This window comes from Trametes versicolor (assembly GCF_000271585.1).
Source record: "Trametes versicolor FP-101664 SS1 unplaced genomic scaffold TRAVEscaffold_4, whole genome shotgun sequence".
In the NCBI taxonomy this organism is placed as follows: domain Eukaryota; kingdom Fungi; phylum Basidiomycota; class Agaricomycetes; order Polyporales; family Polyporaceae; genus Trametes; species Trametes versicolor.
In genome coordinates this window covers 1,803,579-1,825,957 of record NW_007360324.1, presented here as the reverse complement: position 1 = coordinate 1,825,957, position 22,379 = coordinate 1,803,579, and the positions used below count along the sequence as shown (strand labels likewise).

At 58.3% G+C, this 22,379-nt stretch overlaps 8 protein-coding genes across 8 annotated transcripts; 6 read left to right on the top strand and 2 right to left on the bottom strand.

The window, feature by feature from the left end:
* Positions 1 to 359: 359 nt before the first annotated feature.
* On the top strand, positions 360 to 2,533 carry TRAVEDRAFT_45858 (DUF537-domain-containing protein; the record flags this gene model as incomplete). Its single annotated transcript, XM_008038129.1, has 5 exons — positions 360 to 405; positions 458 to 685; positions 739 to 1,421; positions 1,524 to 1,601; positions 1,673 to 2,533. The coding sequence occupies 5 exons, from the start codon at positions 360 to 362 to the stop codon at positions 2,531 to 2,533; spliced, it is 1,896 nt and encodes a 631-aa protein (XP_008036320.1).
* Positions 2,534 to 3,474: 941 nt separating this feature from the next.
* On the top strand, positions 3,475 to 6,275 carry TRAVEDRAFT_45857 (sulfate permease; the record flags this gene model as incomplete). The annotated part of the gene is made up of 10 exons (XM_008038128.1): positions 3,475 to 3,591; positions 3,648 to 3,702; positions 3,762 to 3,844; positions 3,895 to 3,957; positions 4,036 to 4,328; positions 4,384 to 4,535; positions 4,586 to 4,840; positions 4,896 to 5,688; positions 5,745 to 5,826; positions 5,889 to 6,275. The coding sequence occupies 10 exons, from the start codon at positions 3,475 to 3,477 to the stop codon at positions 6,273 to 6,275; spliced, it is 2,280 nt and encodes a 759-aa protein (XP_008036319.1).
* A 339-nt stretch (positions 6,276 to 6,614) lies between these two features.
* Positions 6,615 to 7,914, top strand: TRAVEDRAFT_70942 (YebC-like protein; the record flags this gene model as incomplete). The annotated part of the gene is made up of 8 exons (XM_008038677.1): positions 6,615 to 6,716; positions 6,772 to 6,843; positions 6,901 to 6,922; positions 6,982 to 7,088; positions 7,142 to 7,218; positions 7,268 to 7,333; positions 7,383 to 7,557; positions 7,607 to 7,914. 8 exons carry the CDS (start codon positions 6,615 to 6,617, stop codon positions 7,817 to 7,819), a joined length of 834 nt encoding a protein of 277 aa, XP_008036868.1. The 3' UTR covers positions 7,820 to 7,914.
* A 453-nt stretch (positions 7,915 to 8,367) lies between these two features.
* Positions 8,368 to 8,937, top strand: TRAVEDRAFT_96642 (DUF537-domain-containing protein; the record flags this gene model as incomplete). The annotated part of the gene is made up of 3 exons (XM_008038676.1): positions 8,368 to 8,407; positions 8,469 to 8,696; positions 8,753 to 8,937. Coding segments are annotated over 3 exons (453 nt in total), but the record flags the coding sequence as incomplete, so codon positions are not given.
* A 990-nt stretch (positions 8,938 to 9,927) lies between these two features.
* On the bottom strand, positions 9,928 to 11,812 carry TRAVEDRAFT_70941 (WD40 repeat-like protein). The gene is made up of 4 exons (XM_008038675.1): positions 11,446 to 11,812; positions 11,100 to 11,369; positions 10,668 to 11,026; positions 9,928 to 10,599 (listed from the first exon to the last, which is right to left on the bottom strand). The coding sequence occupies exons 1-4, from the start codon at positions 11,697 to 11,699 to the stop codon at positions 10,517 to 10,519; spliced, it is 966 nt and encodes a 321-aa protein (XP_008036866.1). The 5' UTR covers positions 11,700 to 11,812; the 3' UTR covers positions 9,928 to 10,516.
* A 1,861-nt stretch (positions 11,813 to 13,673) lies between these two features.
* Positions 13,674 to 16,701, top strand: TRAVEDRAFT_165524 (sulfate permease; the record flags this gene model as incomplete). The annotated part of the gene is made up of 10 exons (XM_008038674.1): positions 13,674 to 13,799; positions 13,855 to 13,909; positions 13,967 to 14,049; positions 14,107 to 14,169; positions 14,224 to 14,516; positions 14,571 to 14,722; positions 14,778 to 15,032; positions 15,086 to 15,884; positions 15,939 to 16,020; positions 16,079 to 16,701. 10 exons carry the CDS (start codon positions 13,674 to 13,676, stop codon positions 16,427 to 16,429), a joined length of 2,259 nt encoding a protein of 752 aa, XP_008036865.1. The 3' UTR covers positions 16,430 to 16,701.
* Positions 16,702 to 17,159: 458 nt separating this feature from the next.
* On the top strand, positions 17,160 to 17,724 carry TRAVEDRAFT_118832 (DUF537-domain-containing protein; the record flags this gene model as incomplete). Its single annotated transcript, XM_008038673.1, has 3 exons — positions 17,160 to 17,205; positions 17,261 to 17,488; positions 17,543 to 17,724. Coding segments are annotated over 3 exons (456 nt in total), but the record flags the coding sequence as incomplete, so codon positions are not given.
* Positions 17,725 to 19,737: 2,013 nt separating this feature from the next.
* On the bottom strand, positions 19,738 to 21,419 carry TRAVEDRAFT_45851 (uncharacterized protein; the record flags this gene model as incomplete). The annotated part of the gene is made up of 2 exons (XM_008038127.1): positions 19,738 to 21,294; positions 21,357 to 21,419. The coding sequence occupies 2 exons, from the start codon at positions 21,417 to 21,419 to the stop codon at positions 19,738 to 19,740; spliced, it is 1,620 nt and encodes a 539-aa protein (XP_008036318.1).
* Between the last annotated feature and the right edge of the window lie 960 nt (positions 21,420 to 22,379).

Here is a 22,379-nt window from a genome sequence, read left to right as displayed (position 1 = left end):
AGAACGATTGGCGCTTTCCATCTAATCTAATCTTACCTTCTGCCGAACGTTACCGTACACAACATTGCATCCTCCAACCTTGCTCCCACCCGCCGCGTACCACGCGTGTTGCTCTTCTTGTCCTGCCGGTGCACACCCCTCAACGCAGCGAACACGCATTCAAGCTGGTACACGATACCCCGAAATGCGCCCAGGGGCTGGACAGAAGGCCGAAAAGCTTATACCGTCCTTGGGAAACCGGCACTAGTTCGGCGCCGCACCGCCCATGCCCTTGACATGCGGTACACAATAAGTGTCCCCTGGATGAGTTGTGGGGACCACACCTCTTGAGTCACTTCCACCATCCCGCTCTACCCAGCATGAAAGATACTTTCGACGAGCACGTCGCCATTTTCTGGGATTATGGTGCGCACGTCTGTCCAAGCGAAACGGAGCCCGGGCTCTGACATGACCACAGAAAATTGTACCCCTCCGTGTAACGTACCCGGCTACGACGTAGTCAACAACATTCGCCAAGTGGCCCACCAGTACGGCAGCGTCAAGCTGTTCAAGGCGTACTTGGAGCTGTCCGAGCAGTCGTCTTCGAAGTCCATCGGTCTCCGTTCAGAGCTGCAGTCATGCGGTGTTTCTCTGACTGACTGTCCGCACAACGGACGAAAAGACGTTGCAGACAAGATGATGATTGGTGTGTGGAAAGTCTCTCTTCGCCCTCTATGCCTTGACTCATGCGGCCTGCAGTCGACATGCTCACATACGCAATCGACAACCCCGCACCGGCTACGGTCGTGCTCATTTCTGGGGACCGCGATTTCGTCTACGCCGTCTCTGTGCTGCGTCTGCGCAGGTATCGCGTAGTCGTCGTCGCCCCCTACACCGCCCATGCGAGCCTCAAATCCCAAGCGTCCGCCGTGCTGGACTGGGAGGCGGATATCATGCGGAGGACGTCCGTGCGCCCTCAGGCGCCTGAGCCGTACTACCAAGCGCCTCTGGATGACGCTGTGCACCGCTCTCCCAGACGCCCACCCGCGAATCTGGCGTATGGGGGCACGATGCCGTCGGTCATCCCGAAGACATTTCGTGACCGTCGTCCCTCCTTGAGAGCTGCAGCGACTGCCCCAGCGGCTGGTCCGGAGGGGAGCATCGGGCTACCCAACGGTGGTGTACCGTTGTGGCAAGGCCGGCACTTTAGGGCCGCCTCAGCGGCCACAGTTGACGGAACTCTGCGCTCTGATGTTCCGAACCCAGCGGACCGCTCTTTATACCGTGGAGCTGTGCGTCAGAGCGCGTTCCCGTCATTGATCGGGTACGACGACGACGGAGACGAAGATGTGCTGGCCGATCGGCAGCCAATCCCAGATATCCTCAACGTGATAGAGGATCTGCAGGAAACGATGAGTCGAGGCACTCCTGCGCACAGTCAGGTACGTGGACCATGCGGTCTTCATGTTTCTCTGATACTAACGGACTCGCCTGTCCTATCGGGTGCTGTACATTCGAACGACTTTCCCACTACTCGTATATAGCTTGAGATGCCTTCCGCTGTACCGACGGCGCCGCCATTCCGGACAACCTCTCGCTACAAGCAGACCACCGTAGAAGATGTGAGTGTGCATACCATTCTTCGTCTAGTCCCAAGGACCGCGAGGACTAATAGGTCTTCTCTTTCTCTCAGGAATCGGAAACCGCTGCCACTCCCCCTTCGATCGAACCTCGTCCCGACATAACTGATGTCATGCAAGCATCAGATATGTCCGCAGAGCGGATTAGCTCTTCTTTGCCTCCGAACTTCGCAGAGCTTGGGACATCCACGCCTGTCGTCGCCAATCCAAGTTCAGGAACCCGGCCACACGTGTCGCGCCTGCCTTCTGCGAGTCGCTTGTCGGGGGTACAGAGCGACCCGTCTTCCATTCCATCGTCGCCTGTGCAAGGCTCGCAGGGGTCTCCGGTCTCACTACTCAATCCCAAGCCAACCTTCCCCGCAGCAGCAAGCCCCGGTCCATCGACCACGCGACAAACCGTTCGCCCGGTCTCCGAGCCGACGGTGGTCCCCGAAGTGCCACCTATAGTGTCTTCCGTCCCACCATTGGTCCCTTCCATTCCGCCGCCGGTGGTTGCTTCGAACTCGACACCAACCCCTTCGGATCGCTCGAGGCCCATCCCGGAGAAGGCCACGGAACCGTCAGGCAGCGTCTTCACTAACATCCAGGCGAAACCTCCGATTGCACCTGCCACACCTAAAGTACCGAGTACTGCCCCTTCCACGTTCGAGAAATTCGGACATCTCGTTGTCGTCATGGAGGACCTGAGAAAGGAGGGGAGCGCGTCTCCGCTCCGCAGCACCGTCGCGCTTCGCCTGCTCCAGGTGTCGCGCGCGATCTACGCTCAGGCCGGTACGGCATCGTTCAAGGACTACTCCGCAGCCGCCGAACGCGCTGGTGTCGTCACTATGGGAGGTACAGGCGGTCATGCCTGGATCTCACTCAATGCGGAGTTTCGTAATCTTGCGGGCGCCCCATCTGCTCCCCCAAGTTAATCGCCCGGTCCTGAATGGGTCGCGGCTCGGTCATATCTATTTCATCCCCAAGGAATGTGTCCAACGGATCTTGCACCTATCATATCCTATGTATCATTATCGGCGCTCCAACTCTCTTCAAGGCTTCACACCCTGCACTTCATCCCCACACACTGCTGATGGTCTGTCGCCTTCGACGGCGCTCGCGATAAGTGGCATGCCCAGCCCGTCTCGCCCTTTTATTTCATATCCTAGGTCCGACCGGGACTCCGACGATTCTCAACACGCGCGAGGTAAGTGGTCTGCCCACAGCCGCATAAAGGTTTACGCTGAACTGACGCGTGCGCAGCTCCTCCTCCCGAGAGACCTGGCAGGATTTACGACAGGCTCATGACAGATGCGATGTGCGATGTCATCCCCGCGTCGCCTCCGAGGACAGAGGAACACAGCCAAATCCAGGCCCGACTCCCTGCGCGTCCAGTCCCGGAACCGGTGTCGAAGGGGGCGTCTGCGTGGTGGCACTGCTAGAACAACAGCGCCTGCCATATCGGGATATGACCTCGAATAGGCGAACAGTTATTCGCTCGTGTGGATCTCGCCTGGGCTTGGCCGAACCATCACTGACAATTCGCAGTGGCCGGATGAGCTAGCGGGCGATGCGTATGTTTGTCAGGCCCCGGTGCGGCTTAGCTGCGTTCTCACACTCGCCCCCGCGCATCCGCATTCGACGCGTCCTCACTCGTTTGGGGCCCGGCCCTGGCCCACGATACGCCCCGCGCCTTCGCATGGCTCCTGTATCTTCTGGCATGTGCATAGCCAGTGGGTGCGCGTGGCGCGCGTTGCGTAGATGGTCAGTTCCCTCTCGTAAGCCCCGCATTACGCTGATCCTCACCGGAGCTAGAGATAAAAGCGGGGATGGACAGCGAAGCCTGATCCCATCCCTCTCCCCCGTAAGCGCAGCCATGCTCTCCAAGCTCAAGAGAACGTGCAGGCGTATTATTGGGTCCTCGGACGAGGATATCCCTGTGATTTCGTCGCGGGACTGGGCCGAGAACCTCGCGCAAAACCCCAGTCGCCGAGTACGTCAACAGCTTTTCTCTCCCGTCTCCTCCGCGCTCATCACTCTTCTCCGTAGGCGATCGACTATGTGACGAGTCTCTTCCCGATCTTCAGCTGGATCACCCGCTACAGTACGCGTTACGTTTGTTCTCCCCCGTTCCACCATGGCGCTGAGTTCTCGCCCGGGTAGACCTTGGATGGGCCAGTGGGGACGTCATCGCCGGGCTCACCGTGGGCATCGTTCTGGTCCCTCAAAGCATGTCCTACGCCCAGGTGCGTGTTCTATCGGCGCATCTCAATTCCACACCTGACGAAGGATGTAGATCGCCACACTCCCTCCCGAGTACGGACTGTATTCGTCTTTCGTTGGGGTCCTTGTGTACTGTGTGAGTCTGATCCTCGCCCTCTCCTGGGCCGCGGCCCGTCGCTCAAAACACTGACCTTTCATTTCGGGCACTTTCCAGTTCTTCGCCACATCGAAAGATGTCTCCATCGGTCCCGTCGCCGTCATGTCTCTCACCGTCGCGCAGATCATCAAACACGTGAACGACAGCCACCCGGACGTGTGGGCGGGTCCGCAGATCGCCACCACGGTCGCCTTTATATGTGGCTTCATCGTCCTCGGGATTGGCCTACTGCGCCTCGGATGGCTCGTCGAGTTCATCCCCGCGCCTGCGGTCAGCGGGTTCATGACAGGATCAGCGCTCAACATCGTGTCTGGCCAGCTCCCGGGACTGATGGGTATCAGCGGCTTCGAGTGCGTTCGAAGAGCGTAATTCTCGGCGCGCGAGGCTAATCCTGTCCATCTACAGCACCCGCGCGGCGACTTACAAAGTGTTCATCAATACACTGAAGGGGCTTCCACGCACGAAGCTTGACGCCGCCTTCGGAATCACCGGGCTGGTGTCTCTGTACGCCATCCGCTGGATCTGTGACCGCCTTTCCAAGCGCTACCCTACCAAAGGTCAGTCTTGCGCCCTCGCGGCCCAATCGCCTCCGCTCAGATCTCTGCAGCGCGGTTCTTCTTCTTCATGTCCGTCTTCCGGAACGCGTTCGTCATCGTCGTTCTCACGATCGCATCCTGGCTGTTTACTCGCCACCGCAAGGGGTCCGACGGCAAGTACCCCATCAAGATCCTGCAGGATGTGCCGAGGGGCTTCAAGCACCTGGGCCAGCCGATTATCGACCCAGAGCTCGTGAAGGCGCTCGCCGGGGAGCTCCCCGTCGCTACTATCATCCTCTTCTTGGAGCACATCGCCATTTCGAAGTGTGAGCACCCCTCATATGCCGTACATGTTACATGCCCTGACGATCCTGCTTGCAGCCTTCGGTCGGGTGAACGGGTACAAGATCGATCCCAACCAGGAGCTAATCGCCATCGGCGTGACCAACACCATCGGCACGCTCTTCGGCGCATACCCCGCGACCGGCTCCTTCTCGCGCTCCGCCCTGCAGTCCAAGTCCGGCGTGCGCTCGCCCGCGTCCGGCCTCTTCAGCGCCGTCGTCGTCATCGTCGCGCTCTACGGGCTCACCCCCGCCTTCTTCTGGATCCCCTCCGCCGCGCTGTCCGCGGTGATCGTGCACGCCGTCGCGGACCTCGTCGCGTCCCCGCGGCAGGTGTACTCCTTCTGGCGCGTGTCGCCCGTCGAGCTCGTCATCTGGGTCGCGTCCGTGCTCGTGACCGTGTTCGCGACGATCGAGGACGGGATCTACACGTCCGTCGCCGCGTCGCTCGCGCTCCTTCTCGTGCGGCTCGCGCGCCCGCGCGGGCACTTCCTCGGGCGCGTCACGCTGCACAACACCAACGAGTCCAGCTCGCGCGACGTGTATATCCCGCTGAGCCCGAACAAGTTCCTGATGAATGAACATGTGAAGGTGTACCCGCCGTCCCCAGGCGTAGTCGTGTACCGCTTCGAGGAGAGCTTCCTGTACCCGAACTCGTCGCTCGTGAACGACGCGATCGTGGACTTCGCGAAGGCGCACACGCGCCGCGGACGCGACATGACAGGGGTGAAATCTGGGGACCGCCCGTGGAACGACCCGGGGAAGAACAACGAGGTCGAGGACAACGCCGAGAAGCCGCTGCTGCACGCCGTCGTGCTGGATTTCTCTGCAGTGTGAGTGTGCTCTGCTCCCTCGGTGCGTAATGTTCTCACGCCCTCTCGGCTTACAGGTCACACCTGGACACGACGGGCGTGCAGGCCCTCATCGACACCCGGACGGAGGTGGAGCGGTGGGCGGACCACCCCGTAGAGGTACGTCAGACGCACTCTCTGCAGCCCATGGCTTCCGAGTTGACTGACCGCGGCTCACACAGTTCCACTTCGCCACGATACTCTCGCCCTGGATCCGTCGCGCGCTCGTGGCAGGGGGCTTCGGCGGCGGCACCCTTACGACGCGCATGCACGAGGAGATCGCGCCCGTCACCCGGTACCACGACCAGTACATCGCCGACCCGGAGCACATCGGCCCCGCCAAGGGCACGCACGAGCGGGAGGACGACCTCGAGGCGCCGCCGAACATTGCACAGATCAGCGTGCGCTCGTCGTCTGAGGGCACGGTGCGGTCGGTCCCGGGCGACGCGGCGGCCCCGATGATGCTCCCTTCGACGCCGTTCTTCCACCTCGACGTCGCGACCGCGGTGCGCGCGGCGGAGGGCGGTGTTACCCGCCCGTCGTCTATAATGGAGACGGGCAAGGTCTGAGCGTTGGAGGCCGGCCGGTGTGCGGGTGAATGACTAGATGTAATATTACGACCATGTACGCCACTGTAATGTTCCTGAGTAGATGTAGTCCTATATGCTCCCGCGGAGTGGAATTTAAGGCCTTACCCCAGTCTTCATTAGGAAGTGTAGGGAAGTTCTTTTGAAGGGATCCCTCTCTTTGCGTAGCGAAGTTACCTCTAACTTCGACTCCTCGTAAACCGTCAAATGAAACGGGTTCACTGGTATAATCGACAGCGTTCCGGAACCTGATACTAAGGTTAGGGCTCCGGGTCCAGAGGAAGGGTTTGGCGAGCGCCCATGTAGCGGCACCTCTCTCTCATGAACGCCCTTCTGCTTGCCCGCCGTGTCCTGCTACCTGCACCTCTCGTTCGCCATCACGCGATCCACAGTTCTCCAACATGGCTCTCTGGACATAACAAGGTACGCGCAAAGTACAAGCACGCGCAGGGCCAGGTTGCAAACCGTTGTACTTCAGTGGTCCAAGATCGAGAAGGCGAAAGGTGCCAATGACATGAAGAAGGGCATGCTCTACAGCAGAGCATACAGGGTGCGTCGCCTTCTCTTCAAGGAACGCAACCGAACGCTTACGCCTGGTACGCTACAGGAGATCGCCCTTGCTGTACGCAGTACGCGGAGTTCAGTCCCTTCGCACTGGACGTGGTGACTCAAGACGTGTTCTCTGCAGGTGGTGGCAGCGCTGATCCGGACCAGAATCACGTCCTTGCTGCTGTCTTAAAACGCTCGAAGACACAGGGAGTGCCGAAGGAGAACATTGAGACTGCGCTCAGGAAGGTACGCTTGTCCTCAGCCACCCGTGTACGTTTAGCAACCCTAACGTGTCCCAGATTTCTGGCGAAAACGGCAAGGGCGACACTCACCTCGTCTTCGAGGTCATGGGGTCGGGTTCGGTAGGGCTCATAGTGTGAGTCCGCACTCAGTGTTCCGCAAGCGCGTGCGCTGACCTCCTGAAGAGAATGCCTGTCGGATAACCCGAATCGCACGGTGAAATTCCTGAACACGCTGCTGAAGGACAACGGGTGAGCGGAATCTCAGGTACGAATATCGTTCGTTCCTGACGCTTCAAAGAGCTCGAATGGCGGACGTGAAATTTCTCTTCAAAAGAGAGGGGCGGGTCAGAGTAGCCCTCGAACCCGGAGAAGACATGGAGGCTCGCTTTGAGCATCTGGTCGGGGTCGGTTTGGATGCTGACGCAGAAGACTTCGATCACGACGACCAGGAAGATGGCACGCGTTATGTCGAGGTACGTTATACCCCATGCGCACGCGAGCTGTGTATTCACGCCTCCACAGTTCAAGTGCCCGCAAACATCGCTGCACAAACTCACGTCAGCCGTAACCGCGCCCGGGGTATGTCGAGAACTGCTTACCAGCGAGCTCGTATATGCACCGCTCGAACCATTAGAGGATCTCGATGATACCTCGAGTGCGGCCCTTGACAAGCTCGTAGATGCCATAGAGGACCTCGACGACACCCTGCGAGTATGGACGGCTGCTGACACATAGACGTCGTTTAACTTCCCATGCGCGCATTTTGCGAGCCATGAACACTCGACATCTCCGGTGCAATAGCATACATCTATTGAGAACATTACGGCGGCATACATATTGTGCATCTATGTAGTCATCGAATCAGAGCGTCGGCATTAGCCGAGCCTGCATCCGCGTCAATATCCGGAGCGGTATCCTTTCTTAGGTACTGCCACCACCAGGCTTAAGCACCATATGTCGCCAAGGACACCCTTGCAACCGGCATTGCAGGCTCGACCACGAAGGCGGACTCAATCCCTTTTGAGAAAACCCACACCGCCTCGAGTATGTGAATAAGGCATGTGTCGAGCTCTCCGCGTTAAGCGAAGCCGCCCAATTGCTTCTTTCCTTGTCCCCGAAGGGTCTTCGACCACGCTTGCCACGCGTGTTTGTCAACTTAAGTGCACGACCCTGAATCAGGGCCAGGTATATAGCAACGGCTTGCAACGGCACTCGTCGGAGGCATTCTTCTGCTTCAACGTTGCCACTCTCCCTGGAGAACGTCACAGGAAGAGGACGTCGATATGAATGCAGCTTCCAGTGTCGCAGTCTTCTGGGATTATGGTGAGTACCCCAATACGAGTTCGCTGTATAAAATTGTAACCTACTGATTATCCCACCCCAGAGAACTGCGCCCTACCGGCAACCGAGCCATCCTACATGATAGTCAACAAGATACGCCGGCTCGCGCACCAGTATGGCAGCGTCAAGACATTCAAGGCCTATCTGGAGTATCCAGAGCAAACAACGCTCAAGTCGATAGCTCTACGTTCAGAACTACAATCCTGTGGCGTCTCCCTCATCGACTGCCCTCATAATGGACGGAAGGATGTTGCAGACAAGATGATGATGAGTACGTCTGCTCCTCACGACTGCTTGTCGTTCTGCGGTTGACGATGTGCGTTCCAGTCGACATGATGGCGTGGGCCATCGACAACCCCGCGCCAGCCACGATCATCCTCATCTCGGGAGATCGAGATTTTGTCTACGCCGTCTCTATTCTCAGCCTCAGACAATACAGGATAGTGCTGCTCGCGCCCAGGAGCGCGCACGGTAGTCTGAAGGGCCAGGCCGACGTCGTGTTCAACTGGCCGGAGGACTTCCTTCCCGAGCTGCCGGCAGTCGCTCTCTCAGAGGCCACCCCTCCTCCCCCGAGCGGTCGGGAGCGTAGACTGAGCAGGGCCACCCCGCTGGCGCTGCGGGAGTACCCAAACCATCAGCTGGTCCCTCAGTCTGCAATCGCTACCCCCAAGGAACTCCCTGCTGTCCAGACCGTCACTCCAGGTCCCGCAAATAATGTCATTTTCGCACCCGCAAGCCCCACCGACGGCGAGATGAATGTGGATCTAGAATATCCCTCAGAACATAATGCAATAGTAGGACCCACTGCGGGTAGCGCCCACTCGGGGAATACACCTGTGAGCACCGACATCGTACGTCGAGTCGCGAACGCCCTATCAGACCGTTGTGCATATCTGACCCCGTTGTGGTTTTCGCTGTAGCCGTTAGAAGAAAAACTGGAGGACAGCATGCAGCAGCTACGGGCACTAATGGACACGTTTTCGCGGCCACCTCAGCCTGCGCTCTCGAGTCCAAGTCGTCCTCCCGGCCTCTCCATATCCCAAGAACCTAGCACCTCGGTCACGGTGGCCTCGCCCTCGGCAAAACCTGCCTTCTCGTTCGGCTCAGGCAGCTCTCTTTTCGGGGGCACCAGCTCTTTCAACTTCGGCCTAAACCCACTCGTCTCCCCGTTCGCCAACACCTCCGCCGCCGTCGCGACCTCCTCTGCAAACGCTCTCCCCCAGAAACCGTGGGAGGCGTCCTCCAGCAGCACGCTCCCCATCCGCCCCCGGTCCGCCGCGCCCGCCGCCACACTGACATACGACGACCGCACCGGCAGCGGCGGCGACGACGCAGACCCCGCCTGGCAGACCTACTCGCGCGCCGCCGCGAAGAAGCGCGCGGCACACGTCCCCGCGGAATTCCGGCCGCTCGTGAAGGTGCTGAAGCGGCAGCTCGCGGCGGGCGTCGCGCGCGTCGAGTCCTCGCAGCTCGGCACGCTGCTCTCCGCGGAGGCGGCGCCGCTGAGCGTGGTGTACGAGCGCGCGGGCGTCACGCGCCTGAAGGAGTACACCGCGCTCGCGGCGGACGTCGGGATTGTGACGCTCAGCCGCGAGAGCATAGACGGGCACAACTACGTCGCGCTGCATCCGGTGCACCGCAGGAAGGCGGTCGAGCACGTGTGGGGGTGAGTGCGGAGGCGTGGCGATGGCGGGACACCGTCGCGGATCAGTTTTCTTGGTATTCTTGGTTCACTGCCCGTGGAGTGGTGTCCCGACTGTCGTCGCGCAATCTGCAGAAGGTCGATGAGTGCGAATCTGTGCGAATGGGCCTGACATGCTCCCGATCTTCTACGGAGGTCGAGGGTTGCTGCGCGGCTGACTCATAACACCAGACTCGCGGATCGGCCAATGGAGTCGATAACCGATACATATCATCATGACAGCTTGTGAGCGCGACAGCAATCTTAGTACAGACACAATCCTACTACTAAAGCCTGCGCCAAGACCCCCGACGCTCGAGAAACCCAGACGTGCGTTACCTACAGTGAAATAACAGGACGATGTGCATTATAGTAGTGCGTTATGTCCGAGATGCGATGAGAGTCTACTTTCAGCCCCCGTTGGCGGGGACGCCCTGCCAGAGTCCGTAGCTCTTCCCCGGGGTGGTTTGCCAGAGCCGGATCGTGCCATCCTCTGCGGAGGAACGTCAGTCCCATGTCGATTAGGCTGTATGCAGGGTCAGCAGGAGGAAAGCAACGCACCACTTCCGCTCGCGAACATCTCGCCATCTGGGCTGTACTCGACACAGTGAACAGGGCCATGGTGACCCTTGAGAACTTCCCTCTCCTCGCCCGTTACGTCATGCACGCGCACCCACTCGTCACTCGTGCTGCCAGTGATGAAGCGGTCTTGCAAAATTGGGTGGATAGACGCTGATGACGGCGCATACGGAAGGGTAAGGCTGTGGGTTGGCGAGCCGTTCAGCAGTGCAGGGATGAACGAGACAGTCTTCCCAGACGTGACCACAATCCTGTTCGTCTGTGCGGAGAGTTCCATGGACGTGATCGGCCCCGGGAAGGTTAGGCTGGTTGACAACTTCCGTGTCCTCAGGTCCCACCACCTGTCGGAGAAGGGTATGCTTAGCATGCAGACGGGGGGATTCTCGTAGGTATCTTTATAGGTATGGTGCTCACTTGATCAGCCCATCCTCACCCGCAGTCACACCGGTATGGTCACCAACCCAGACTACGCTCTTGACGGTACCTTCGTGTGATAGAGGTCCGACCGTATCGAAGAGGAAGTCCGGTTCCGCGTCTGGACGACCGAGGTCGAACATCCGCACTTTCTTTTCCTGCCCGCCCGTGAGAAGATGCGAGGACGTCGGCGAGACCGCGACGCTCCGGACAATATGGTTGTGCGGGAAGGAGTGCAGGCACTCGCCGCTGTACGTGTCCCAGATCTTGCTAATCGGGTCGGAGAACACACGTTAGAGATTGGCTTCCCCATCTAGCGGTAATTACGGATGGGAAGAGCACTCACGCCGTGAAATCCGCGCTGCCGGACGCCGCGCGCGACGTGTCGGGGGAAAGCTTGCTGCTCCATACCGCACCCTTGTGTCCGATGAAGGTCCCGATCCAGTCGCCGGTCCATTCGCGGAGCATCGGGTTGCCGTCTTTGCAGCTCGAGATGAGCACGTACGTGCCGTCATCCTGCAGCGGGGAGAAGGACAGGTGGGTGACCGGTCGCGTGTGTCCGGGCGCGACGAGCGGGGTGGCTTTGTAGGGGAGGGCCATAATGTGGTCGTATGCGTGCGTATGCGGGGGTCGTGGGTGTCGTTAGGCAGGCGCACGGCGCACTGGCGGGTCTAGAGATGGAAGTCGGCTGGCGAGAAACGGAGAGGGACGTGGTGGACGATGCGGAGGAGGAGGCTGGTGATGCCGCCGACTCGTTTGTTGTCCTCGCTCCGCCCTCTGCCACATGAGTCTGCCACGTGGGCGCCCAATCCGGCCAGCCGTGATTCCAGGTGATTCCTCCGCGGGATCCATAAGCGTCCACTTCGCCAGGCCCGCCATGGTGGTCGTGGTACTCTGCGGTCGGCATCGTTCTCGGTCAGGCACCACCCTTGTGGATGACTTAGCTTCCACCGCAGTGATGTCTCCGCGTGCAAGACATATGCCAGGGACCTCAGTGTGGTAACAAATGTCTCACGCACTTACGACACAGCGCTGCTGCCTTTTCATCCAACATATGAACGTCGACTACTTACGTTGAGTAAATCCCGATGTTTCTTCGGTGCGTTCACGTAGTCGTCTTCTTCTAACTCATCCGTGTGAGGTGTGCAGTGGATGTTATCGTCATGCAGGCTACCAAACGATGCTGCGGACACCTCAATAAATCGATCTCACGCCGAAGAATCTCGTGTTGTACATCGTGAGGCTGCCCGGCCGGGAGAACGAGTGTGTGAACGGCGGAAGTACGTAGCATCCTTAAAATGAGAAGCATCTCACGCGTCCCTAGGCCACTAATAATGAGCCCGAGCAGGCCACAACGCGCTGTCCGCCTTGTGAATTTCGTGTCAATCATGTATGCAGCGAGCTCGCCATCCTTGATCTTGTGGTGGCACACCTACGCTGTAAATCTGCGACCGCCGCATCCCGCAATATCGATCATACCTGTCGATGAGTAGCCGCACCAGGCACGCCGACGCGCCGCCGTTGCGCCAGCGACCAGTGGGGTGCGTCGACTTCGCCACACACGCACTAGCATTCATGAAATTCCTGACCTGGTTTGCCTCCCCTGCCCTCCGGGGCCTCATGACAGGAGAGCCACCGCTCGCTCGCCATCGCAATGAGCACGAAAGTCCGCTAGCTTCGGGTCGACGTCGCCCCTGGCCAGAGATCTGCGACGGGATTTGCCCGAAGGCGTCAGCGAGCATAGAGCTACAATTATGCCATCGAGGCGACTCCAGGTACATCGCGGGGTAGGCTGGGGTACAGGCTGTCTAGGAGCCGTCGATGGCTGGCATCCGCCTTCTGTACAACGTTCCTCCGTTGGCTGGGCCGATCGTGCACGGCAGTAGTTTTGGCGGGGAGTCATGCAGGAGTCGGGCTTGTGAATACACCCAAGTGGACGGAGAGCGAGCACTATTCCAGAGAGCGAGCAGGACAGAGGAGGCTCGACCGAGCCGCGATCATTTGTGGACGCGAAGTCGGGAACAGATCTGGGCGGAAAGCCGGGCGGAGGCGTCGGCGGTTTGCGGTCCCGGCGCGCTTCTGGGCGGGCGTCGCGCAACATCGCCCGATATAGTAACCAAGTTCCACCTCCGGTCACGTGAGTTTGCGCAAGCAGGATGAAGGATGGCGTGCTAGTGAGCCGAAATGTTTTCGTGCTCGACGCTGACCGCGCAGATGCTTGCAAATGCCCATAAAAGTCTGCTCGGGCATCGTCCTCGACGTCCTCAACGACGACCAGCTCCTCCGACGCGCACTCAAAAGCGGGACACCCCAGCAACACACTCCGACCGCCAACCTCCTCCGCCGCCGTCCCACACTAGCCGCACCCGGGGCTTCTGCTGTGCCGTAATAGCGTGCTAGCGCTGCTGCGTATACTCATCCGTCAGGGCCGTTGCGACATCACTATCATCGGGATCTTGTGCCTGGTCTCTCGTTTTCCCCCGCTGTCCCCTGCGCCACACCTGGGCGGCCGCTATTTAGACGACTCTCGCGAACGTCAAACACTTGCCACTTCCCTCCACATCCTCTGCCACCATGGTCTCGCTGGTAGAAAAGGCGAAGAGCTTCGGCAAGCGCGTCATCGGCCAACCCGAACACCCCGTCCCCGTCGTCTCCATCAAGGACTGGGCGAGCAGCGTGACCTCCAGCCCTTCACGCGGAGTACGTGCCTCGCGTACAATCTCCGAAGAAGCGCAATTGACTGACCACGTTCCAGGCGCTGCGATACGTAGAAAGTCTATTCCCCATCGTAGGATGGATCACACGATACAGTGCGTCCACAGATTTACTACGTTCCACCGAAAACTCCATACTGACCCCGCTCATAGACCTCGGGTGGCTGTACGGTGATGTCGTCGCCGGCCTTACGGTCGGTATTGTCGTCGTGCCTCAGAGCATGTCGTATGCTCAGGTGCGTTCATCATATACACGCGTAGTGGACATCCACTGACGTGGCCTCTATTTCAAGATTGCGACACTGCCTACCCAATACGGTCTTTACTCTGCTTTCGTCGGTGTCCTCATCTACTGCGTAAGCCCTTCGTATGCACGTCGGACGTCCATTGATTAACCTTCACCCGCGTAGTTGTTCGCTACATCCAAGGATGTCTCTATCGGTCCCGTCGCTGTCATGTCCCTCACGGTCTCCCGGATTATCGCAACCGTCAACGAAAGTCACCCCGACCAATGGCCCGGACACCAGATTGCGACAACGGTGGCATTCATCTGCGGTTTCATCGTGCTCGGCATCGGTCTCCTTCGCCTCGGGTGGCTAGTCGAGTTCATCCCTGCTCCCGCCGTTAGCGGTTTCATGACGGGCTCCGCCATCAACATCGTCGCAGGCCAGGTCCCCGGTCTGCTCGGCGAGACTGGCTTCGAGTACGTGCATCTCTCAATTTACTGGGCGTTATAGTACTGACGACCGATCCGTAGCACTCGCGCTTCGACATACAAGGTCATCATCAACTGCCTCAAGTTTCTCCCTGTCACGAAGATGGACGCTGCCTTTGGTATCACGGGACTTTTCTCCTTGTATGCCATTCGCATCATCTGCGACCAGCTAGCGAAGCGCTACCCTAGAAGACGTGAGTTATTCATTATTTGCCGTTAAAGTTTACCATCTGACCGCTCTTTTTGCAGAGAGACTGTTCTTCTTCATCTCTGTGTTCAGGAACGCATTCGTCATCGTGGTCTTGACGATTGCCTCTTGGCTCTACTGTAGGCATCGCAAGACTGCTGCTGGAAAGTACCCCATCAAGATCCTCCAGACTGTTCCTCGAGGCTTCCAGCATGTCGGCCCTCCCGTCATTGACCCTGAGCTCGTCTCCGCTATGGCTGGCGAGCTCCCCGTTGCGACGATCATCCTGCTTCTGGAGCACATCGCGATCTCGAAGTGTAAGTCTCTCAGATCGTTCGACTGCGAGCAAGTAGTTGACATCAGTTTGCAGCATTCGGTCGTCTGAACGGCTACAAGATCAACCCCAACCAGGAGCTCATCGCCATCGGTGTCACGAATGCCATCGGCACGGTCTTCGGTGCCTACCCCGCCACCGGCTCCTTCTCCCGCTCCGCGCTCAAGTCGAAGTCCGGTGTCCGTACCCCTGCTGCGGGTATCCTCACTTCCGTCGTCGTTATCGTCGCGCTCTACGGCCTCACCCCCGCCTTCTTCTGGATCCCGAGCGCGGGCCTCTCCGCCGTCGTCATCCACGCCGTCGCCGATCTCGTCGCCTCGCCCCGCCAGGTGTTCGCTTTCTGGCGCGTGTCCCCGCTCGAGTTCATCATCTGGCTTGCTGCGGTGCTCGTCACCGTGTTCACGACGATCGAGAACGGTATCTACACCTCGATCTGCGCGTCGCTCGCGCTGCTCCTCGTGCGCATCGCGCACCCCCGCGGGTACTTCCTCGGCCGTGTCACGCTCCACGCGGAGAAGTCCGCCGTCCGCGAGGTGTTCGTGCCCCTCACCCAGCGCCCCGGCGTCTTGCACCCGGCCGTACGCGTCGAGCCGCCCCCGCCGGGCGTCATCGTGTACCGCTTCGAGGAGAGTGCGCTGTACCCGAACATCTCGCTGCTCAACGACGCGCTCGTCGACCACGTCAAGACGAACATGCGCCGTGGGAGGGACATGAGCAAGGTCAGCATGAGCGACCGTCCATGGAACGACCCTGGCCCGAGGCCTGGTCGCGACGAGAACGCCGACAACCTGGAGAAGCCTGTCCTGCACGCTATCGTCCTGGACTTCTCTGGAGTGTAAGCATACGCTGTCTGCTATTCACAGGCGCCTCATCTGACCTTTCAATCTAGTTCGCATGTCGACACTACCGCAGTACAAGCTCTCATTGACACGCGTAACGAGGTCGAGCGATGGGCGGACAAGAATGTCGAGGTAGGTTCACAATCGAATCGGTCTACTTCTGCGACAGCATGCTGACTCCTGCCTGCAGTTCCATTTCGCGACCATCCTGTCGCCATGGATTCGTCGCGCGCTCGTCGCAGGCGGGTTCGGCACCGGCGCGCCCTCCTCGAGTTCGCCCGCCGAAATCGCCCCTGTCGTTCCCTACCGCGGTGGTCGCCGTACGCTGCCCGAGAAGAACAAGGCGTCCGACATCGAGGCGGTCGAGGAGATCGCGGAGGAGACCGAGGGCCCTATAGTCCCCCAGGACACCCCCTTCTTCCACTTCGACCTGATCTCCGCCGTGCACGCGGCGGAGCGCGGCCTCTCCATCCAGGACCGGTCTGTGCAGTCGAGCCTGCATAAGAAGCCGTCGATGTCGCAGACGGACGCCTCTGACTAGTGCTTGGGGCGAGTCCACCACCCTCCCTCTCACCCTCTGTTTCCCCTCTTTCCTGGTCTCTCCTCACGTCATGTCACACTCTTACCCTCATCATGTACTCCGCCTCCCGTCCCCGCTCTCTGCGCCGTCACGGACTTGGTCTGTAGTCTAACGGCTGAAAATAATGACTCGCGCGTGTGTCCGCTATGCTCGGATAGATCTACTGTGCTGCGTGTAATTTTACCCCTGTACGATCACCACGATACCTACAACAATGTCACGATGCAATCTCTTGGTCCATTGATTCTCACTGAGCTCGAGCGTGTCTAAAGTTACTCATGAGTCAATTGAAGCTGAGCGTTGAGTGGTAGTACCGGCGGGTCGCAACTTCTAATCTAATCTAATCTAATCTAGCCGAGCGCGTCTTCTACCTAACGCTTCCATTGCCTCCTCCAGCTCTCTCTCATGTTTACACCGCGTACCACGCGTGTTGCTCTTCTTGTCCTGCCGATGTACACCTCTTTATGCTGAGAACACGCATCCAACTTAAGGGACAATACCCCGAAATGAACTCAGGCTCCAGACAGAAGGTCGAAAGCCTTAAACGGTCCTGTCAACGTCCTCGGGAAACCGGCAAGGCTTCGGCGCACCGCCCGTGCCCTTGACATGCCGTACAGAAGAAAGCATCCCCCTGGATGGATTGCGGGGACCACACCTCTTGAGTCACCTCCACCATCCCGTTTCACTCCGCATGACGGATACGTTCGACGAGCACGTCGCAATTTTCTGGGATTATGGTACGCACACCTGCTCATTGTGCCAACCGTAGCGCGGGCTCTAAAATGACTACAGAAAATTGTACTCCTCCGTGTAACGTACCCGGCTATGACGTCGTCAACAATATTCGTCGAGTTGCGCACCAGTACGGCAGCGTCAAGCTGTTCAAGGCGTACTTGGAGCTGTCCGAGCAGTCGTCCTCGAAGTCGATTGGTCTCCGTTCCGAGCTGCAGTCGTGCGGTGTTTCTCTGACCGATTGTCCGCACAACGGCCGGAAGGATGTTGCGGACAAGATGATGATTGGTGTGTGGCAGTACCCTCTCTGGCTTTCTCCGCACTCACTCATGCAGCACGTAGTCGACATGCTCACATACGCGATCGACAACCCCGCACCGGCTACCGTCGTGCTCATTTCTGGAGACCGCGACTTCGTCTACGCCGTTTCTGTGCTGCGCCTGCGCAGATACCGCGTAGTTGTAGTCGCCCCCTACACCGCCCACGGGAGCCTCAAGTCCCAAGCGTCCGCCGTGTTGGACTGGGAGGCGGATATCATGCGCAGAACGAGCGTGCGCCCTCAGGCGCCTGAGCCGTACTACCAAGCGCCTCTGGATGACGCCCTGCACCGCTCTCCCAGACGCCCACCCGTGAATCTGGCGTATGGGGGAACGATGCCGCCAGTCACCCCCAAGTTCTTTCGTGATCGTCGTCCTTCTTTGAGGGCTGTAGCGAACGCTCAGGCGGCCGGTCCGGAGGAGGGTGACGGGGTGCCCAATGGTGGTGCACCGTTATGGCAAGGCCGACGACACTTGAGGACCACCTCTGCGGCTGCGGTGGACGGAACTCTGCGTTTCGATGTTCCGTACCCAGCGCTCCGCTCGTTATGCCGTGAATCTGCGCGTCAGAGTGCGTTTCCGTCATTGACCGGGTACGCCGACGACAACGAAGATGAAGATATGCTGGTGGATCGGCAGCCAATCCCAGATATCCTCAATGTGATAGAGGATCTGCAGGAGACGAAGTGTCGAGGCACTCCTACGCCCAGTCAGGTACGCAGAGCACGCGGTCTTATGTTTCTCCGATAACTAACGAGCTCAACCGTCCTATCGGGTGCCGTACACAAACGACGTTCCCATTGCTCGTACATAGTTTGAAATGCCTACCGCTGTACCGACGGCGCCGCCATCCAGAACAATCTCTCATTACAAACAAGCCACTATAGCAGATGTGAGTGTACATGTCAATTCCAGTCTAGCCTCAAGTACCGCGAGAACTGATAGATCTTCGCCCTCTCTCAGGAATTGGAACCTGCCCCCGCCCCTCCTTCGAGCGGACTTCGTCCCGACAAGACTGATGTCATGCAAGCATCAGACATACGAGCATCAAACATCTTCATAGAGCAGACCAGCTCATCTTTGCCTCCGAACGTGGCAGCGTTCGAGACATCCTCGCCGGTTGTTGCCGATCCAGTTTCAGAACCCCAGCCACACATGTCGCGCCTACCTCTGGTGGGCCGCCTGTCGGAGATACAGAGCGACCCGCCTTTTAAACCATCATCACCTCTACAAGGTTCGCGAGTATCTCCAGTCTCGCTACTGGATTCTAAGCCAACCCTCTCCGCGACAGCAAGCCCCAGTCCATCGACCGCGCGACAAACTGCCCACCCGGTCCCCGAGCGGATAGTGGCTCCCGAAGCACTACCTATAGCTCCTCCAACTCTACCGGTTGGTCCTCCCATTCCGCCGCCAACGGGTCCTTCCATTCCGCCGCCAGTGGTTCCTTCCACCTCGATACCAACTCCTCTGGATCGCTCGCGGTCCGTCTCGGAGAAGACCGCCGAGCCGTCAGGCAGCACCTTCAACAATGTCCAGGCGAAATCCCCCGTCCCTGAGAAGTTCAGACATCTCGTCGACGTCTTGGAGACATTCAGGAAGGGAGGGAATGACACTCCGCTACGCACCCAGGTCGCCGTTAATCTAGTGGAGGCGTCTCCCAAGGTCTATGCTCAAGCGGGCGTGACAAGATTCAAGGAATATTCTTCGGCCGCGGAACGAGCCGGCATAGTCACTTTGGGAGGTTATCTAGGTGATACTTGGATATCACTTAGACCAGAGTTCTGTGATAGGCCCGCGGGCGCTCCGTCCGTTCCCTCCAGTTGATGGCCCGGTCCTGAATGGGTCGCGGCTCGGTTACTTCTACTTACCCCTAAGTCAAGGAATGCACACAGCGGATCTTGTATCTATTATATCTCTACATATAACATAGTCGGTGCTCCGGACTTCGAGACGTCGCACCCGTTACACCCGAGTCACCCATGGACGCAGTTTCTCGGGTCCACTGGTAACCGCAAGTGCGACGAGTTTACCCGTGCGGCCGGTTGGTTGTCTTGAATCATGCATCAGAGCCATGTACAGATCATTATACTGCAAAAATATACAACATGACAGGGCCGCTTGTCGGTTCACCGAGCTAGACCAAGGCTCGTAGATATTCTTTGACAATCGTTCATCGAAGCGACTCTTTCGAAACATCGCTAGTATAGTAGGGTGGTCTGGTTATTGGCCGGCATCCCGATAGTCCGACTCGCGTTCTGAAACGCCCTCGGAGTCGTCGACGTCTTCGTCCAACTTGTCTTGGTCGTTCTCGTCAGCCTCGTCCTCTTCCTCTTCGCTTCCGTCGACATACCCCCGCTCCTCCAAGAGTAAGGCGCTCGCATCCTCCCGGGTGGACTGGTCTGTGTCGTCGGTGTTGTCGGAGTCAGTCTCTTCGCGTTCCGGGTTGTATTCGCTCCACTCGTCTGCGTTGGCGTCCTCGTCACTGATTGCTTTTGCAACTGAATGTGGAGTGATCACGGGGAAAACGCAGTATTTGGACCAGGCGGCCTGAGTCCAAGGAAAGTCGACTATACGCGTTTCATCGCCCTCTAGATGAATCCTTGGATCGCAGATCGTTGGGAGGTCAACGAAGGGGAGCCTCCGGTTCAAGTACCTCACGTGGACTGCAACGGCTGTAGGGAACTTGTATCGGCGGGGACTGTGGAACGCATGCCCCCACGTCCATATATCTAGATATCGGAGAGCGGCGGACAGGGCGCAGAATGCGGACAGTTTTGACCTGTGTTTGAACATAGCAATCGGTAGGCCCAGCACGAGGTGTTCCACGACGGGGCACAACTCGACCACACGCGCGAGATCCTCGTTGCAGATCGCGAGGTCCAGGTCCCTCTTCGGATAGAGATGCAGGTAGACGAGACGGGCGCCGTGGGCCGCAAGGAGCGTGCGGGGCTTGAAGGTCTCGGATGAGAAGAGAGTCGTCAGTTGCTTCAAGCAGGGGATGACCCAATTCGTGGACACATAGGCGACAAAGCGGGGTTCGATGACGGGAAGATAGAGCGCCTTCAGTTTTGGGAGGTGTAGGACCGGCAGCGAGTCGAGATGATCTCCTTCGTGCTCCACGTGGTACACCTGGCCCACTTTCAGAATTTCGAGGCATGTTGCGGTGGAGAGAAGCCTGTGTAGGTGCGCGACTTGCTTGTGCGATAGACGCATTGCGAGGTCCAGCGATGTGAGCATCGACACTCGCTCCCGAAAGGCAAGCTGGAAGGCCTCAGGACCGTCTTCGACAAACCAGCTTGGGTTGAATGCGCCGGCAGAGTCTCCCGGAGGTAGCGTAAGTGTTGTTGGGAAGCTCTTGGCTGTATGATATTCGAAAGCCCGAAGCGCTATGCACAGCGATAGGATGGATGTAAAAGCATCGCGGACGGCGTCAGCACATGGCCCTAGGACGATGCACGTATCCAGACGAATGCTCTTCACAAGCATCGCGAGGTCCCGTTGCGAACCGTGATTGGTCGTAAGAATGTCCGCAAGCGCAATGATTTGACCCATCCGTCGGAGCACGATGTCTTCGTAGAATAGCTCCGTCGCCACGTCGGACCATCCCTTGCAGACCAACATGAGGGCTTTGCGTACGCGCAGCTCGGAGAGCCATGTGCTGTTGGAGCCGTGGCAAGCATTGACAGATGGGGCGCGCAGATAGCGTGGTGCACGGGCAGCTCTGAAGATGACGAGGAGTATTTCGTGTGGGAGCCTGGGAGCCGCCGACGGCGTGCGCTGTCGACTTCGTCAGCACCCGTGTCCTATTTCTGTGCAGAGAGTGGAGTAGAATGCCGTACCCAGTCTTCATTATGAAGTATTTGAGGGATATTCTCTTCAATCTGTTTGCGTAGCAAAGCCATCTTCGAAACCTAGTGTCGACATTTGAGCAGTTCATTCTCGGCTGCTCACTTACATGTACGCACTCCTCCGATTGTTCCTTTTGAGCAGACAGTTGCTGTCTGACGTGCGTAAGCTGCGCGTTGTCCTGGCGGTGCCGTGACTCCTCTCTGCGACGTCTGCTAGCGAGCGCTTTACAAGCTCATCTAGCACAGAAGATGGTACAGGTGTTGAAACCTCTGACTTCTTGACGTCGACTATCTTGGTGACCCTGTCTGTAGTATTCGCAGATATAGGTGGCTCAATGCAGTGATAGGTAGATGTAGTGATCGAGGTAGGTTTTGGCTGGCGTCACTTGCAACCGCGTGAGCGCCATGCAGCGTTAGAAGTTGGAATTGAATTCATATTGACCTGCGTTGACTTCTTCCTCCACCAGCTCATCTACTCCTACTTAGTTTCATTAGCATCGAATGATCTTGAGACTATTGGCAAGTCGAGGCAGGATGACATAGAGGATTTAGTACGTACCTACTTAGTGACCGTCATTTGGCTTTGAGCTAAGTTCAAGTTGTTTAGGCTCGGACATTGCCGGTGAATCGGGCATACTTTCAGGAACCACAGCCTGTAATCCTATTAGGCCTCCGATCCCTCTAGAAACTACGACCACCTACATTCTCGCTACTCATACCATGCGATAACTATGCTCATCTTGCTCTTCCTTCCACGCGGTTATCTACTGTGCTGTGGCCTGCAACGCACATCATCGACTTCAAGTAGCAACATATTCGTTTGACGTCCAAGGCACTCTGGATTGTGGCCGGAGGCTGCCTCGATCTTGATCGAATGTTGCCGTAGTTCCGACATTCCGCGCAAGGCCCCTGGACGACGTTTCACATGTCAGAGCGACGCCGAGGTACGCAACCTCCCTTGAAACCGAACCACATCCACTGGAGACCGCGCATCGCTCATCTCATCCGGATACA

Coding starts and splice junctions, on each gene's coding strand:
- TRAVEDRAFT_70941 (XM_008038675.1), bottom strand. CDS start 11,699: ATGGCCCTCCCCTACAAAGCCACCCCGCTCGTCGCGCCCGGACACACG. Junction 11,370..11,445: donor GGCAGCGCGGATTTCACGGC/GTGAGTGCTCTT, acceptor CGACCCGATTAG/CAAGATCTGGGACACGTACA. Junction 10,600..10,667: donor GATGTTCGCGAGCGGAAGTG/GTGCGTTGCTTT, acceptor GTTCCTCCGCAG/AGGATGGCACGATCCGGCTC.